This window comes from Dermochelys coriacea, chromosome 5 (genome assembly GCF_009764565.3).
Source record: "Dermochelys coriacea isolate rDerCor1 chromosome 5, rDerCor1.pri.v4, whole genome shotgun sequence".
In the NCBI taxonomy this organism is placed as follows: Eukaryota; Metazoa; Chordata; order Testudines; family Dermochelyidae; genus Dermochelys; species Dermochelys coriacea.
The window spans coordinates 96,160,291-96,176,459 of NC_050072.1; the positions used below are offsets into that span (position 1 = coordinate 96,160,291).

General features: G+C 40.3%; 1 protein-coding gene across 1 annotated transcript in view; it reads left to right on the top strand.

The window, feature by feature from the left end:
- LOC119855696 (guanine nucleotide-binding protein G(q) subunit alpha) overlaps positions 1–16,169 on the top strand; it is a 226,856-nt gene that overhangs the window by 53,554 nt on the left and 157,133 nt on the right. Inside the window, exon 2 of the mRNA XM_038402282.2 lies at positions 14,769–14,953. Within this exon, the coding sequence (XP_038258210.1) occupies positions 14,769–14,953 (185 nt within the window). The remainder of the gene's footprint in view (positions 1–14,768; positions 14,954–16,169) is intronic.

Genomic DNA, 16,169 nt, shown 5'->3' on the forward strand with positions numbered 1-16,169 from the left:
TACACAGCATATGAAAAGATGGGAGTTGCCTTGAAGTGGGGGGTCAGTGCTAATGAGCCAATTCAATTAAGGTGGAAGTGGGCTAATCTCTACAGTTGACAAGGAGTGGAAATCACTTTTTTAATGCTAATGAGGCCAATGTAATCAAGGTGGCCCATTTCAAACAGTTGACAAGAAGGTATCAGCAGGGGGAAATTCATTTTTATTGTGACTCATCCACTCCCAGTCTTTATTCAGGTCTAATTTGATGGTGTCCAGTTTACAGATTAATTCCAGTTCTGCAGTTTCTCGTTTTGAAGTTTTTTTGTTGAAGAATTGCCACTTTTAAATCTGTTGTTGAATGTCCAGGGAGATTGAAGTGTTCTACTGATTTTTGAATGTTATAATTCTTGATGTCAGATTTGTGTCTATTTATTCTTTTGCATACATACTGTCCGTTTGGCCAATGTACATGGCAGAGGGGCATTACTGGCACATGATGATGGCATATATCACATTGGTAGATATGCAGGTGAATGTGCCTCTCATGGTGTGACTGATGTGGTTAGGTCAGATGATTGTGTCCTTTGAATAGATATGCAGACAGAGTTGGCACGGGGGTTTGTTGCAGGATTTGGTTCCTGGGTTAGTGTTTTTGTTGTGTGGTGTGTAGTTGCTGGTGAGTATTTGCTTCAGGTTGGGGGGCTGTCTGTAAGCGAGGACTGGCCTGTCTCCCAAAGTCAGTGAGAGTGATGGGTCATCCTTCAGGATAGGTTGTAGATCCTTGGTGCTCTGGAGAGGTTTTAGTTGGGGGCTGTAGGTGATGGCTGGTGGCATTCTGTTACTTTCTTTGTTGGGCCTGTGTTGTAGTAGGTGACTTCTGGGTACCCTTCTGGCCCTATTAGTCTGTTTCTTCACTTCACCAGGTGGGTATTGTAGTTTTAAGAACGCTTGATAGAGATCCTGTAGGTGTTTGTCTCTGTCTGAGGGATTGGAGAAAATGCGGTTGTATCTTAGAGCTTGGCTGTAAGATACATGGATTCTGCGATGTGGTCTGGATGAAAGCTGGAGGCATGTAGGTAAGTATAGTGGTCAGTAGGTTTCCGGTATAGGGTGGTGTTTATATGACCATCACTTATTTGTACTGTAGTGTTCAGGAAATGGATCTCTTGTGTGGACTGGTCCAAGCTGAGGTTAATGGTGGGGTGGAAATTGTTGAAATTCTGGTGGAATTCCTCAAGGGCCTCTTTTCCATGGGTCCAGATGATGAAGATGTCATCAATGTAGCGCAAGTAGAGTAGGGGCGCTAGGGGACGAGAGCTGAGGAAGTGTTGTTCTGAGTTTGCCATAAAAATGTTGGCATACTGTGGGACCATGTGGGTACCCGTAGCAGTCCCACTGACTTGAAGGTATAAATTGTCCCCAAATCTGAAATAGTTGTGGGTGAGGACAAAGTCACAAAGTTCAGCCACCAGGTTTGCTGTGACATTATCGGGGATACAGTTCCTGACAGCTTGTAGTCCATCTTTGTGTGGAATGTTGGTGTAGAGGGCTTCTACATCCATAGAGCTAGGATGGTGTTTTCTGGAAGATCACCAAAGGATTTTAGTTTCCTCAGGAAGTCAGTGGTGTCTCAAAGATAGCTGGGAGTGCTGGTAGCGTAGGGCCTGAGAGAGTCCACATAGCCAGACAATTGTGCTGTCAGGGTGCCAATGCCTGAGATGATGGGGCGTCCAGGATCCCAGGTTTATGGATCTTGTTTAGGAGAAAGCATACCCCTGGTCGGGGTTCTAGAGGTGTGTCTGTGTAGATTTGTTCTTGTGATTCTTCAGGGAGTTTGTTTGAGCAAATGATGTAGTTTCTTTTGGTAACCCTCAGTGGGATCAGAGGGTAATGGCCTGTAGAATGTGGTGTCAGAGAGTTGCCTAGCAGCCTATCGTTCATATTCCGACCTATTCATGATGACTACAGCACCTCCTTTGTCAGCCTTTTTTATTATGATGTCAGAGTTGTTTCTGAGGCTGTGGATGGCATTGTGTTCTGCACGGCTGAGATTATGGGGCAAGTGATGCTGCTTTTCCATAATTTCAGCCCGTGCATGTCGGCGGAAACACTCTATGTAGAAGTCCATCTGTTGTTTCGACCTTCAGGAGAATAGAGTATTTCTTCTCATGACTGGCTCCACACCAAACCAAGCTGCTGCAGTTTCTTGATTCATAATCAGCTTCTGTGAATGGTAACTGACCATTTAATTAGAGTAATACCATAATATATTCCTAAAGTGGTCTTTTCTCATTGAGAATCCCCTTTTAATCATTTTCCACTTATCTATTTCAGATCATTATAAAGCCTCACCCAATAAAATCATGACATTTTTGTTGAAAAAAACGATAAAATTTAAGAAACTATGCTCCAGAGTGTGGAGCATAGTTTAACCTATTAACCAAGATATTTTTGATATGATTAGCTTGGAAAATTATGGTGTTCTCTGAGAAATGGACAACATTCAGTATGATTTCACTTTTAAAAATGGTTTTCTTGTTATTTCAGTTAGAAACAAGTTTAAATCAGAGCACACGAGCTTATGCCACCTTTTCATTTCAATTACTGTATACTGCCCCATGAGTAACAATGTTTAGGTACAGCAATGGGAAGCTATTGGACAAGTAAACCTCTTACAATCAGGCTTCCTAGTCTCAAGTCTTTTTCAAGTGATAAAGCCACGTTTTCATTAGCTAATACACAGGAGGTGGGGTTTGAGAACTGTTTGCCAGAGGGGAAGAAGGGGGAGCTGATCATAAAGACATTTTTAATTGCACTATCTACTACCTGTTAAAACTGAATAATGTATCTAGTTTTTCCCTACCTAGGTTTCTTATCAGTCCAAACATAGTACCACTTTATAATTCCAGTTTTGCATTTTCACCAGTACTTGTGGCACCTTAGAGACTAACAAATTTATTAGAGCATAAGCTTTCGTGAGCTACAGCTCACTTCATCGGATGCATTTGGTGGAAATGCACACAAGTACTCCTTTTCTTTTTGCAAATTTTCACCAGTGTAAGTCAGGAATAATGCAGCAAACTGGGCTTGATATTTGTGTAGGCTATTATTGCCACACAAAAATCTTGTGCTTTCAGTAAGAGTTGCCAGAGGAAAGTGCACATCTGTGGACCTGTTTTCCTGCCCAGAGCCTTAGTTTTGTACAAAAACAGGATGAATAGGGAAAAGCCAGTGTCCTGCCCTTCTGCAATTGTAAGCCGGTGTGAGATATACCTACATGGACCCATATCCTGCAAAGACTTAAGCACATGCTTAACTTTACTCACTGTGAGTACAGTTCTGTTGCTATGTGAAGTACTGCATAATAAGTGAGCAGCCACGTTCTTCACTAAACTGAGTTACTGAATGGTTTTGAGGTATAGCCTCATGTGTAAATTGCATTTTGTGAGTGTAATCTTGAAGCTGAAATAGTGAAGGCACATCTAACAAGAGGGAGGCCTGCTTCTGAGTGGAAAGTTCAAAACCTTGCATAGATGAAAGAAACCAATCTTTGTCACAGTCTTCTTCATGAGCATCCACTAGGAGCCCAACATCTAGCATGACATCTAAATTGCAGAAATGAGTTGTAAAAACCATACAGTGTGAGGGGAGGATGGCATATCCTTTATAGGAATTAGTAAAGCCTCTGGGTTCATGAAAGTTCAGGGTTGAGTCTTTATGTGTGTTTGTTTGCTAGCAGGACAGGGTGTGGCTGTCAAACCGTGATGAGGACACAGTAGCTATGACCCCTGAATCTATTCCAACACTGCATACTGGATCCGTTGTGTAACCAGCTGAATTGGTAAAACCAGTATCTAAAATTGCCATGGTGGAGATGAGTTTCTGGGCTAGAGGATTGGTGAAGTCATTCACATAGGCACTGAAGTCGCTAAGAAGTATTAACATAGCAGATTTGATCATAGCTTTCAGTTCCAGAAGGAAGCTGCTGGGATATCTGGAAGCTTATCAGGAGATCTGTAGATCACCAGAGTCCCTCTGCTGGAGTTGTCTCGAAAGGTCCCCCCCATTGTGCCTTCAGCTGATAGGAAAACATAACTTTGCTGAAATGGCCTTTGGGAAGATTGCTCACCTCCTGAAACATGCTCCATCTTTTCAAAACACCTAAACCTTTATTTTTAAACGCACTATTTTTTTTGAATGACTTCAGTCAGTCCCCTATTTATCTTCCTCATTTTGCAACTTTGTGTATCACCCCCCTCATACCCATTTGTCCTATTTCTTTCCAATTATAGGTTGGTGTGTTTCTAGAAACGCTGTGAGTTTTTAAAATTATATTCTAAAAGTCAACTATTTAAGTAAAAAATACCATGGGAGTGTTCTCCATTGAGTGCAAGCCGTGGTCAGATTGGGGGGAAAGAAGGTGGTATCGCTCTCCCAGTTCCACACATGGGAAGCACCAAAACAAGATGCCACTCACAGGAGATGGGCAGATGTTCGCAATGTGATAATAGAATCATAGAAGATTAGGGTTGGAAGAGACCTCAGGAGGTCATCTAGTCCAACCCCCTGCTCAGAGCAGGACCACCCCCAACTAAATCATTCCTCCTAGGGCTTTGTCAAGCCGGGCCTTAAAAACCTCTAAGGATGGAAATTCCACCACCTCCCTAGGTAACCCATTCGTGTGCTTCACCACCCTTCTAGTGAAATAGTTTTTCCTAATATCCAACCTAGATCTCTCCACTGCAACTTGAGACCATTGCTTCTTGTTCTGTCATCTGCCACCACTGAGAACAGCCTAGCTCCGTCTTCTTTGGAATCCCCCTTCAGGTAGATGAAGGATGCTATCAACTCCCCCCTCACTCTTCTCTTCTGCAGACTAAATAACCCCAGTTCCCACAGTCTCTCCTCGTAAGTCATGTGCCTCAACCCCCTAATCATTTTCGTTGCCCTCTGCTGGACTCTCTCCAATTTGTCCACATCCTTTCTGTAGTGGGGCCCCCAAAACTGGACACACCACACCAGATGTGGCCTCACCAGTGCCGAATAGAGGGGAATATCACTTCCCTCAATCTGCTGACAACGCTCCTACTAATGCATTCTAATAGGCCATTAGCCTTCTTGGTGACAAGGGCACACTGTTGACTCATATCCAGCTTCTCGTCCACTGTAATCCCAAGATCCTTTTTTGCAGAACTGATCATGGGAAATTCTGAGCTCCGCTAGGCTTCTTGAACAGGGCTGCTCCCCCATGGAACTTGAATGTGCCCACAGGCTTGGCTCCTTCTTGATTTGGGGGAGGGCGCAAAAGGGTGGGGACAAGTCACAAATTCACCAGAAGGAGACGTCTCTCACCATAAATTGTGGGTATCTGTGATTCTTCCTCCTTTTTTTACATGAGGGATTAAATAGTTAACAATGTGATGTTTAAATTACTGTCATTGAACATATGAACTAAAGCCTCAACTGAGATGAATGGGACAGTTCACACCTCTTAGAGCTATTGTTCCAGGCTCTCTTCTGACTTATCTCTGCATTGGTGACACCTGGGTCACATTTTTGAGAGACAATACTCTGTTTTAAAATGAAAGCTGAGATTCTGGAGAAGATAGCAACAGCTTCAGAGAGGTGCAGGTACCGTGTATGGTCATGTACCAACTGAGTCCTGCATGTGAACAGACTTTAGGCACTGGAAGGCTGACAGAGAGCTTGACCTAGTTAAATTAAAGCTGCAGGGGGATGGCTAGCGTGGAATCTGCTCTAGGGCAGCTTTGCTCTTCCACACTCCTCTTCTCCTCCCTTGACACAACCCTGCCTCTCCTTGTGTCTGGCCTCAAGTATTCGTGGCAGCAGAGTCAGTGCAGGAGACACCACCGGTTTTGGGCTCACCAACTTTCCTTCTACACCGGGGAATTCTCCAGTTGCTCTAAGTTAACTTGGCTGAGTTGAGAATCCAGCCCTATACTATTATTATTTTTTACTGTTATTTATTACATTGATAAATAGGAAATCAGGCTTCTAAGACGAGGTTAAATTTCTTAACTTGGCTCTGTAGTGAATAAGGAGATACTATGGGAAGGCACAATGGGTCTGAGTTTTGGTCAGTGTACCAATCTTCCCATAATGCTGAGGATCTATGTTAAAAGGCCAAGGATAAGAAATCTAGGTTTGATAATGGTATAATAAGAGTAAATTTAAACCCCTTACCCCACCTGGAATTAATGCTATAATTGATTATATAACTTGGTTTAGCTAAGCCTAGTGATTCACTGTTTCCAATTTTTCTTGTTTTGTTACAATAACTGTTCACTGGTTTTGTTACCAATGATTTTAGTTTTTTTGGAAATATCCAAACAAACTCCACAGGGCTACACGTTTGTATCAGCTTTATTTTATCCATTTTTTCTTTCTCATGAACAAGGATCTTTTATAGAAGAATCTGACCTCAAATAGAAAAAATGCCATACTGGAAGCTTTCTCTTTCTGAGCGTCTCTTGTCATCAACAATGTAAGACACCACGTTTCTTTTTCCTTGATCATAGCAGTCCAGAAGAAATTATTAATAGCAATAGTGTGTAAATCCCTTTGCACTGTGGTACAAAAGGGGCCTTTTCGTTTCATAATAATCTTCATGGAATCACATAGTTGAGTAATGTATATGTGTGTCCTATGTAACAGATTTAGTGATTTCGGCTCTTTTCTTGGAACTCCTTAATATTCCCAGCAGAGTCCTGTGGATTTCCATTTTTACATGCACGCTCTGACATCTCTCAGTCTGTATTGCAGTCATCACCCTTTCAGCCATGGAAGACTTGACAGACTCTGTTCTCTTCAAAGCGCATTAAAGCTGCTCCTTGAATAGCCAGAAGACAGCTCTGTGGAACAAGGTGGGGCATTTCTTCTTGAGGGCACTCTCCACTGATTTGGGAAATGAGAGAGGAGGATTGGAAGCAGCCAGATGTTTCTCATGAGCAGGGAGTACTACCAGTAAGGCCAGTTTTGTGCATCTGTGATAGATTCATATAGTGTCTGATCCTACTTCCTTTGAATCCCACTTTACAGATGGGGCATTGAGGCACAAAGGGATTAAATTCATTGCCAGACGACACACAGGAAGTCTGTGGCAGAGCTGAGAAGAGAGTCCCAGTCTAGTGCCTTAGTCACAAAACCATCCTCCTTTGAAAACTACTTTGAGATTGGTCGATGTGCTATATAATTATCATGACTAGATATGAGAGGAAACCCCAGCACAGCATCACCCAATTAAAGACCTCTCTGGGGAATGGTGCACATATAGATCCACAAAGTTGGACAAGGTATAAACTCCTTATAAAAGCCTTAGACTCTTCTGTGTACTTACATATTTAAATACCTATATACTGTAACTTCCATAACCTCATTTTGAAATTGTATATCACCTGAAATACTGTCCTGTTTAACCTAATGAAAATTGCGTTGTCAACAAACTGAACATAATCTGTTTCCATCTGTATTGTTTTCATTGCTATCCAAACTCTCAACAAAGAAAAATGAGAGCTAAAAGCTTCACCAATCAAAACCAAGCAAAATAATAATATTGCAAATGTATGTATTCTTCTGCCTGTCTTTATGCTTAGGTTACTGTACAGTCAATCTGAAGGAGGGCAATTTCTCTTTTAGGGTAGCTCCACCTTTATCAGAAGTGTCAATTGCTTTGTTCTTTTTAAAAGATTTAGTTAAATTTTATCCAAGTGTTTTCTCAGTGCATTTGCTTCTAGCAGAATAGTTAAATAAGAACTAATAACTCCTAATGAACATGCAATATAGATTAAATGAAAAGGTGTGTGCCTTGCAGCATTGGCCGTAGGCAGACATTTGTACTGCACCACCATGTATTTTGTGTGTGCTACACGTTTTGTTGAAAAGCTGTTAGAAACCTTGTTGTGTTTTTAAAAATTACTTTGGTATGGTATTTTATTTCTCCCCACCTATAAAGCCAAGTGTCTTAATCACCATGAATCCACTGTACAGGGCTCAGAGAGAGAAAAAATAGATAATTAGAACCTCTTAACAATTACCTAAAATAGTTTTTCAATATGTCATAATTCTGTGATTTTCAGGTCTAATATTTCATAACCTCCCATCCAAGTGATGTGTTTCCCCTTTGGAAAGTATTTCCAAAAGTATTAAAACTCCCTTCTCTAGATCTAATGGGTCACAAGATGTTGAACTATAAACTTATCCCTGGTCTAGGACTGAATATTGCCCATCATTCTAGATCAGTGTAAAGATTTTTATTTTGGTTGAACCTGTTGACCTATCCTTAATTTTTTCCAAGGGAAGAGTTCTGGTTGGTATTGGAAATGTAGGCCTTAGCCCACAGTTGATAGTGAACGGGTGCAGTGGTCCACTCCTGAAGATCATAATGCAGAATTGGGGTCCTAATGGAGAATAGGTTGACTTGTTTGTTTCACACCTAACTTTGATTTTTGTATTGAAATTTTTTTCGTTACTGTAGAAATGTGTGTGTCTGCTGAGGGGTCAAAAATGAGGTTTGCATACATCACTACCTTTTCTTTTTTTTCTTTGAGGTTGTGGATGGAGGGAAACTTGTACATTAGTAATTTGTTTTTTCAATGCAGAACATTTGAGACCTGTATTACTGTGTACCATGCTTTTCTTTTTCTTTCTTTCTTTCTTTTTAAAGTCAATTCTTTTAACTGCTGTTGAAAAATGAACCTGAAAAAGAAAATATTCAGAAAAAAGCATTTTTATCTCAAGTTTTCATGGAGCCCAATTAAGAAAAGGGAAGGGATGGGACAGGCATCATGTACAGTTATTCTTGCCCTAGTTAATTTTTGAGACACAGAACATATTTATTAAGGTATAAAGCTTATTTTCTTTAAAGTAACAGTAACCAGTATAGAAGGACCACACAAATAAATAAATATAGGTTAGTGTGTGTTTAGTTCATTACAAAAAATAGTTATGTCAAAAGTCCCTCTGCAAAGCTCTAGCTCTGATTATTATATTGGGATGGAAACTGATTTCCAACCAATATTTGATTCCCAAGTCACTGGCAATATAGGTAAGCATTACAGCATGTGTGTGTTATCAATGGACATACTCTTCTTCCTGGTGGTAGGAGAGGCTTAATTCTTTTTTTTGTATAAATCCCTTTCTAGGAGTTAGTTACATACAACATAGTAAACAGTTTTGATCGAAAGTAAAATATTTGTTTTGAGATTTCCCGGCATACTTTTAGTTCATTCGGTTTGCTCTTAGCTTTGGTCTTGTGCATTAAACCTTCCTTAGTGTAGTTAAATATTTTCATTGCACCTTCTACATAAGGTGGCTGCTCATAGTATTTAATAGTGCAGAGTGCTCATGACGGTCTAGTTTCAGTATTGTAAAGGTATTTCATGTTAAGCTAGTCCAAAATAAAAGGGGTACAAAAAATAGAACAGGTTTCAGAGTAGCAGCCGTGTTAGTCTGTATTCACAAAAAAGAAAAGATTCATTGGAATGCATCCGATGAAGTGAGCTGTAGCTCACGAAAGCTTATACTCAAATAAATTTTAGTCTCTAAGGTGCCACAAGTACTCCTTTTCTTTTAAAAAAAAAAATAGAACGTTTGGTCCATACTGATCAAGACAATATGTCTTTTGTCTGGAAGGTCTGGGGTAGAATTACGTCTGCTAATGGGTGTTTATTAACCAACTCTTTTTTCCTCTAAATTTTAAGTGGCAGAGGCAGCACTTTCAGTCCTTCAGGAGTTAGTCTGAAATCCTCCAAAGAAAATCTCATCTTCTTTTCTCTGGAAGGTTGGATGGTTAGTTGGTACCCATAACACAGGGCATGATGGGGGCAAGAAGGAAGAAGGGTGACCTCAGGAATGAGAATAACCATTCAAGGGAAAATTAATTGTATCATTTCATAAAGATATTTGTGTAAAATCGGGACAACACTAGTTACATAAAACTGCCAAATAAAAAGAGGTATTTCCTCATTTTTCTACCTCAGAAAATGATCATATGTACCAGGTGCCTTAATAAGAAAGGCTTGTGTCTTTGCAAACTAGATTATTGTTTGTCTTTTATAATGCTCCACTAGTGTACTTGGTGCTGTACAGACAGAAGACAGTGGACTCAATTATCTTTTCATGTGATCTGATTTTACACTGGCCTAATTTCTTCAATAGAATTATAGCTGATTTACACAGATATGAGAAAAAAATTGGAGCCAGGTTCCCAGCTCCAAGAATTTACAATCAAGATCTATCAAAGGTGTATTTCACCTTGTTATTGTTGGTTTGTATTTATAAAACATCCTAAGTGTATAAGGTTGTGAGAACAGTCAAGTTCTAGGACCCTGCATAAAGCTGCAGAGCTATTTTTGCTGATGCACCTGAACCGGGTAGTTCCTGTAATCTCCAATCCAGCAATAAAAGAAAGGTGTGAACCTTCCACTGCTTCAAAATAAAGTGAGGGCAGGTAGAGAGAGAAACCCCAGGAACAGGCAAACCCACAGGAAAAAACAGGCAAGCGCAGGAGGGGTTTCTTATGTTGCTTAAGGTTAATAATGAAGGCAAATATCAGGAATGGGATGATTTTGTACACCATCCAGCACATGTCGTATTCTGTCTACCTCCAGTGGTACTTTACTAGGATTGCCAACCCTCCAGGATTGACCTGGAGTCTCCAGGAATTTAAGATTAATCTGTATTTAAAGATTATGTCATGTGAGGAAACCTCCAGGAATACATCCAGCCAAAATTGGCAACCCTACGCTTTGCACATGTGTAAAGTAAATTCAGTCACGGCTCCAAAATGTGTAGTCAAACTCTTATAACCAAACTCTTTTCCATATAAAAGAGATCTAAACATATTTTACATGGAAACATCTACCTGAATTTTTTAACCCTGTTTGTGGTCAATCTTACCGTGAATGCAGAAGGAATTTTTGTGCATGTAATTCCCCCATACATAAACAGGAGATAAGAGCCATCTGTGTCCTTAAAAGATTCCTCCAGTGTATAGTTTTGCTGTCTTTCATTCAGTGCTGCAGACAAAACCTGGTGGAAGTCTCTTGTTACATTTCCCCCCGCCCCCCATATCCACATAAAAATGTAAATTAAAAAATGGCTTTAAATAATTTTTGAACAGCTGCTTTTGTTGTTGGGTTAAATAATTTCTAGCAATTATAAAGACTTTGTTCCCACTTCAAAAGAAATGCACAATAACATACAGAAACAGAAAAAAGAACACGCTAGCATGTGAGCCACTTTGTGAGAGTCACTGGGGCTCTGATCCTTCAAACATTTACACATGTGTTTAAGTTTAAACACATTAGTAGTCCAATTGGCTTCAGTGGGACTACTCGTGAGTAAAATCAGCTGCCATTTTTCTCTTTTCTCTAATACCTAATCTTGCCATCACTTGAAAAAAAATTATATAAAACTACTAATAAAAGTTGTACAGTTGAAAACAAAAACTCCAAAAATAAGAGTGCAGTTTAAGCTCCTATAATTGTTAAGGCCAATCTTGGTTTCAAATTTTACCCCAGAATCCAGTAAGCTGTGCATGCTATACCATGTAGGCTGATCTGAATTTGAGTTTTCTGATTTTCTTGGTCCAGCAGGAACTTGGGTGCTCTGTGAGGTAGCCTCCTAGCATTGAAGGGTAATGGGGATCAAGGATGTATTTACACTCCTAAAAGTATTTAAATTATATCTATCATATTCTGTATGAATAAAATATGGCCTATCAGTGGGACACGTTTTGTTTATTGCCTACTCTGGAATCAGTAGACTATGGTAAGCCTTCTAGTAAAAGTTCAAAAATTGCACCCGTATGTTTATATAGACATTTGTGTAATGGAAAACTTCAGTGTATGTGTGTGTTTGTGCATATATCCACTTCATAAACCTCATGGTCTTTTTTTTCCCCCCTCTCCTTGCTATCTCTTTGTGAGCAGTTTCTCAATGTGCACTGTCATCTCCAGATTTAACTCTTGTTAGACAGCTAACACACTTTAAAAGCAAATATTCTAAAGCTGCTTTCAAATGTATATTGGGTGAAAAAAATTTTTTTTAATTGAACCATCCCATGAGATTGAAATGGACAGTGTTGTTCAGTCAAAACAAATTCCCATGGGATCTGAGGCTCTGATGTATGAAAAGATTAGGGTTCAAGAGAATCTGGCTTTCCATCTTTGAATGTCATGAGAGAGGGCTGAGGGGGTTCTCTGAAGCTCATTGCCCCTAACTGGTCCAACATACCAAGAGTTTGCTGACCTTTCTAATACTCTGCAAGGCCTGTCTATTCCCACAGAGGTGGTTCTGAAAGGATTTACGGTTCTTTTATGTGGGGAAAGTTAGGCATTGTGCCACTTAGTAAAACTTTTTGTTTTCAAAATATTGTGCTTGAGTAAGAATGTTTTGATGTATTATTACAAATTGAAATAGATAAAAGTAAATGTATAAAAGAGGAGAATGAGTGAGGACACCAGTAATGAAGTTAAGGGGGGGAAAGACTGCAGAATAGATGAGAGTAGCAATGTGGAAGAGGAGGTGCCTAGTGGTATGATACCCATAACTCCATGTGTCTCTCTGGAAGGAGGGAGAGAGAGTATTCCATTAAGTCAAATTTGCTATTTTAGTGGGAAAGAATTTTATGGGGAATTAGTTTTATTGTTCTCAGTGCAAGGAATTGTGGCCTTATGAGTAATACTAATGAGATTCTATTCTCTGTTCTGCAAGAGATTTCCTGTATGACCTTGGGGAAGTCATTTAATTTCTCCTGGGCTCTGTTTCCCCATCTGTAAAATAGGGATAATTATACTTCCCTTCCCCAGAGAAATGTTGTGAGAGTAATTTAATTAATGTTTGTGAAGTGCTTGGATACCACAGTAATGAGCACGATGGAAAAGTCAGTGCACTTTTAAAAACACACTTGTATAGAAAGCTTTATGGATTCACCTCTGCATTAATAAGTGTAAATAATAAAACAATTTGTCTCTTTTAACTGTTGGAATAATAAGAATATTAACATGCTTGCCTGGGCCATATCTTCCAGAGTTAAAGGTGAGGATAAAATGTTTTGATTTTTTGTTTGTTCTAAAATACAGACCCTCCTTCTGAGAAAACAAAATAGCTTCTGTTGACCCTCCTGATGTGCTCAGCCAATCACAAACAAAGAAAAATGCCATGTGACCTTTCCCAGCAAATACAGCTCAAAATTGAAATACACCAGTACTCAAAATTTATTCGGACATCCAGCTAAAACAATTTTTTTTTCTCACTAACTCTGGCTAACATTTATGGAACAAATTCAAAATAAATTCAAGTGAATGAATGAATGCTTGTTAACAAATTAGGATCAAATTTAAAGTTTTGCAGAGCCCTAATTGTTAATGTGTCTTCAGATTTATTTATTTTTTCTTTATGGAGAAGGTATCCATCTATACTGCTCCCCACTGTAATATCTTGAGTCTTTTCCATTTCAAATCACCCTGTCCTTCCGGTACAGTTTACATATGATAAACAACTATAAATACATGCTCAAAAGGTCATTGGTAGATTTGTCATGGATCCACAGGATTGGTGCTACACCCCCAGTTTTGGAACAGTCTCTTGGAGAAACTCCTTTGATGTGCCAGACCCTAAGGGGACTCACTCTTCCTTCAGTGTAGGCCATGCGGCCTCACCACCTCTGTGAAACTGAATTTCTGGGCTTCAGCACCCCTGCTGCACTCTGAGAGTGCTGTTCAGCAAGGCCAACTGAGATATTCTCCTAGTTAGAGACTGGTACACTTTCTGAGGTAAATGCACCACCCCAAGCATTTACAGTGACACTTAACCAGAGTTTTCCAAATGGTAGGGTTTATTAGTCAACTGGGACACAGCATTGAAAGGCCTTAGGTTTCATAGAGAAATGAAGGTTAAAGACAGTCCATTCTGGTCAGCCCAGAGCAATCCACCAAGCTAAGCTGTAGTGAACTCCATTTCCAGGCTCTCTGCTTCTCTCTTTCTCTCTGACTTCTTCCTTCCTTAGTTGGGTTCCCAGGTGAGAGAGCTCTCAAGCTTCTTCCAGAGCCAATGTATTCCTCATCTCATATTTTCTAGTCCTTTGTTCTCGAGTTGGGGTCTCTAATAAGCTTCTCTCCTGAGAGTTTTCAGAGTAGCAGCTGTGTTAGTCTGTATTCGCAAAAAGAAAAGGAGAACTTGTGGCACCTTAGAGACTAACAAATTTATTTGAGCATAAGCTTTCGTGAGCTACAGCTCCGATGAAGTGAGCTTATGCTCAAATAAATTTGTTAGTCTCTAAGGTGCCACAAGTACTCCTTTTCTTTCTACTGAGAGTGTCAGTCTGAGTCATTGGAGCATCATCTCTCTGGACGCCTTGTTGATTTGGGTTGGTTTTAGCCAATTTCTTAATGACTCTATTCATTCCACCTTGACAGAGAGGGCCAGCAGTTGATGATCTAGAGGTTTGGGTTTATACATGTTTTAGTTGGTAACATTTGGAATCCTTCTCACATTATACTCTTACATATTTTGGTCGTAAAAAGGCAACTTTTTATTAATTAAGCATTACTTTAGTTGTGACTGGATGCCTTCACTGTTTGGATATAATATTGGCCTTTTTTAGTGTTGTCTGTAATTAAGAGTGATTGTTATTTATAGTAGTTGAGTGCTGACAGGTTGCTCAGCTCTGTACAGAATAAGTTGCTTAATTCATGCAACAATTTCATGTTTGTGTTCTGTGAATATTTTGGTTTGACGATGTGTCCTTATTGGATGTCTTGCAGGTACGGGAGAAAGTGGCAAAAGCACATTCATCAAACAGATGAGAATCATCCATGGATCAGGATACTCTGATGAAGACAAAAGGGGTTTCACAAAACTTGTGTATCAGAATATATTTACAGCAATGCAAGCTATGATCAGAGCTATGGATACACTCAAAATCCCATACAAGTATGAACACAATAAGGTGAGATTTCTGTTTAAACACGCAGCTGAATGCTTTCCACTTTTATATACTAGGGAATGTATGAAAAGGCTTTAAAATTCATACAGTTGCTTCATGGCATTTAAGTTATGATGTACTTAACTTTAGATGAAACATCTTGCAGACATCAGATTGTATGGAAGGTTGATGTAAAGGACCACATCCTGACTCCTGGCTCTTCCCTTTGCACTGCTCTGGCTGCACAAACAGGACAGAGAGCTATCCTTAACAAGACATCTAGGGAGTCACCTGATATAGGGAGTGTTTTTGGGCTGACTGGAGGCATTGTCAGGAGCAGGGTAGAGTTTGATTGTCATGCTCTGAGGCCTTGTCTACACTACGAAATTAGGTTGAATTTATAGAAGTCGGTTTTGTAGAAAGCGTTTTTATACAGTTGATTGTGTGTATCCCCACACAAATGCTCTAAGTGCGTGTAATCGGTGGAGTGTGTCCACAGTACCAAGGCAACCGTCGACTTCTGGAGCATTGCACTGTGGGTAGCTATCCTACAGTTTCCTCCTCCCATTTGAATTCTGGGTAGAAATCCCAGTGCCTAATGGGGCTAAAACATTGTCGCGGGTGGTTCTGGGTACATATCGTCAGGCCCCCCTTCCCTCCCTCCCTCCTTGAAAGCAAGGGCAGACAATCGTTTTGCGCCTTTTTTCTTGAGTTAGCTGTGCAGACACCATACCACGGCAAGCATGGAGCCCGCTCAGCTAACCGTCACCGTATGTCTCCTGGTTACTGGCAGATGCGGTACTGCATTGCTACACAGCAACAGTTTATTGCCTTTTGGCAGCACACAGTGCAGTATGACCGGTAGCCGTTGTCGACGTAGTCCAGGTTGCTCTTTTAACCAACCTCGATGAGGTCGGGGCGCTTGGGCAAACATGAGAGTGACTCAGCCAGGTTATTTCCCTTTTAAGTTTCATCTCATGGCGATTCAGTCCTACCGGCAGTGCATTATCTTTTAATCTGCAGCCAGCAGAAGACGATGGCCAGCAATCATACTGCACTGTCTTCTGCCAAGCACCCAGGATGTGACGATGGCTAGCGGTCATACTGCACAGTCTGCTGTCAGCAAGATGTATAAAGATAGATGAAGAGGCTCAAAACAAGAAATAGACCAGATTTGTTTTGTATTGATTTTCTCCTCCCTCCCTCCGTGAAATCAACGGCCTGCTAAACCCAGTTTTGA